This window comes from Austrofundulus limnaeus, unplaced genomic scaffold (genome assembly GCF_001266775.1).
Source record: "Austrofundulus limnaeus strain Quisiro unplaced genomic scaffold, Austrofundulus_limnaeus-1.0 Scaffold215, whole genome shotgun sequence".
Lineage (NCBI taxonomy): Eukaryota > Metazoa > Chordata > Actinopteri > Cyprinodontiformes > Rivulidae > Austrofundulus > Austrofundulus limnaeus.
The window spans coordinates 243,412-245,186 of record NW_013952617.1 but is presented as its reverse complement, the minus strand read 5'-3'; the positions used below and the strand labels follow the sequence as shown (position 1 = coordinate 245,186).

Sequence of the window (1,775 nt, the reverse complement as noted above, 5' to 3'; positions counted from 1 at the left end):
TCCGTGTTAAAATATATTTTTAAAATTTTACAAAACTAAACATCCTACAGTATTTTTACAGTCTTTATTTTACAGTAAAAACAAATGTTTATCAAATAAAGTYTAATGTCACAACTAATCAGAGATCCCTTGAAGTCTTTCTCCTTGAATTTACCTGTAAAAAGTCGTTTTTTCTTGCCGTTTATAAACAGAGTTATGAAGAAAACCAGGAACAAGTTTTGTATCATGTTTTGTAGCTTTTAAACGTTCCCTCATAAAAGTGAGCCATTATACTGAGTTCAAATCTGTTTGCTTTTTCTAGTCATCATTGAAAATCCTCTAGTCTCCAACAAAGACCCAAACAATGGAGACAAGTTCTGCCCTACATCACCAAGGTTGGTCAACTTTAATAATACTCACTAAACTGAAAAGCTTTGCAACACGTTTTAAACGGTGACATAATACTGTGTAACACCAGTCGCTGTTATCCAGTGATCCTCTGTATAAATCTGCTGTTTCAGCCACTACAGGCTGCTGGTGACAGAGGCTCACTCCCAGGTGTATCTGTGCACTGACRTCGACACCGTCGACAGGCTGCTGCCGTTGATCCACATCCCCGTCAAGGACTCCAGAGACTTCTACTCTCTGGGGGACATCGTGGCCAATGGACAAAAGCTGGACGGCAGAATAATAAATATCCTGGCTGCCATCAAACAGGTCAGAAACTTCAAATTCTGAACAGACAAATAGCTGGTTTGAAGAGAATCTACAGCGATTCTATGATCTGTTTCCAGATGGGCGAGATGAAGCAGTTCACCACTTCAGACGGGCGCAGAGGGCAGAGGCTTGAAGTGAAGCTCTTCGACGACTGCGTCTCATCCTTTCCCCTCGTCTGGTGCTCGAGACCAAGGCTTACTCCTTCTGTTGTCTTTCGCAGAGTCACTGTTTCTGATTAACCGTCTAAACTGTTTGATTTTCCCCCTTTTTTTCTTTTCTCGCTCGCCCTCTGCTCCCCTCACAGCTGGGACAAGGAGACCATTCAGATCCTTCAGAGCTTAGTGCTCAAGGAGACGGGTAGGCGAGCAGCTGCTTCTCGTTATCGGGCACAAATACAAGGCGTTCTTTTTCACTGTCATTCCTGCCAAACGTGTTGATAACGGAGGTAAAACCTCTGCTTTTTGAACTCCCGACCGCCTTCTCAAAGTGCTCTTCATAGCCGACGCAAAGATTAGCTTCGACAACTTTCGCAGCAGCATGGTGGCCACGGTTAACTTGAAAAGCGTCGTTACCGTCAATCCCGGTAAGAGATCCCAGCAACATTTATTTTTCTCTTTTTGCTAGTGTTACAGTAAGTGGTTCTTAGTAAGGACTTACCACAGTGGTGTTTGGGTTTTCAGACACGAGAGAGGCCAGTCTGTTGTTGAGCTACGCTAAAGACCTGTCAGAGTCTGGAGCTCTGGATCAGGACGAGGCACCAGAGGATCTGCCCGGTACGCTCCAGTAAACTTTTACTGTCGAGGTGAAAACGGAGCCTCGTGTTTTGCAAATTATTCAGACATAAAAACAGGGTTCCTGCAGATCCTTAAAAAAGTCTTAAAAGGCGTTGAATTCATCAATCCAAAAATAAGGCCTTGATTAACCTTAAAATGTCTGAAATCAGTCTTTCAGAAGCCTTAAAAATTGTAAATAGGATGATTGTAATTCATCTCAAATATTAAAATAATTGGTAACATTTGAAGAAATTTATAGTTATTATAGATTAGTACTGATGTTAGAAACAACACTAGATTATTAGG

General features: G+C 41.9%; 1 protein-coding gene across 1 annotated transcript in view; it reads left to right on the top strand.

Annotated features, from left to right (window-relative positions):
• The window catches only part of meiob (meiosis specific with OB-fold), an 8,416-nt gene that overhangs the window by 3,213 nt on the left and 3,428 nt on the right, over positions 1 to 1,775 (top strand). The window contains exons 5-10 of the mRNA XM_014019283.1: positions 302 to 374; positions 501 to 696; positions 774 to 874; positions 1,001 to 1,053; positions 1,184 to 1,279; positions 1,377 to 1,469. Coding sequence (XP_013874737.1) covers positions 302 to 374; positions 501 to 696; positions 774 to 874; positions 1,001 to 1,053; positions 1,184 to 1,279; positions 1,377 to 1,469 — 612 coding nt within the window. The remainder of the gene's footprint in view (positions 1 to 301; positions 375 to 500; positions 697 to 773; positions 875 to 1,000; positions 1,054 to 1,183; positions 1,280 to 1,376; positions 1,470 to 1,775) is intronic.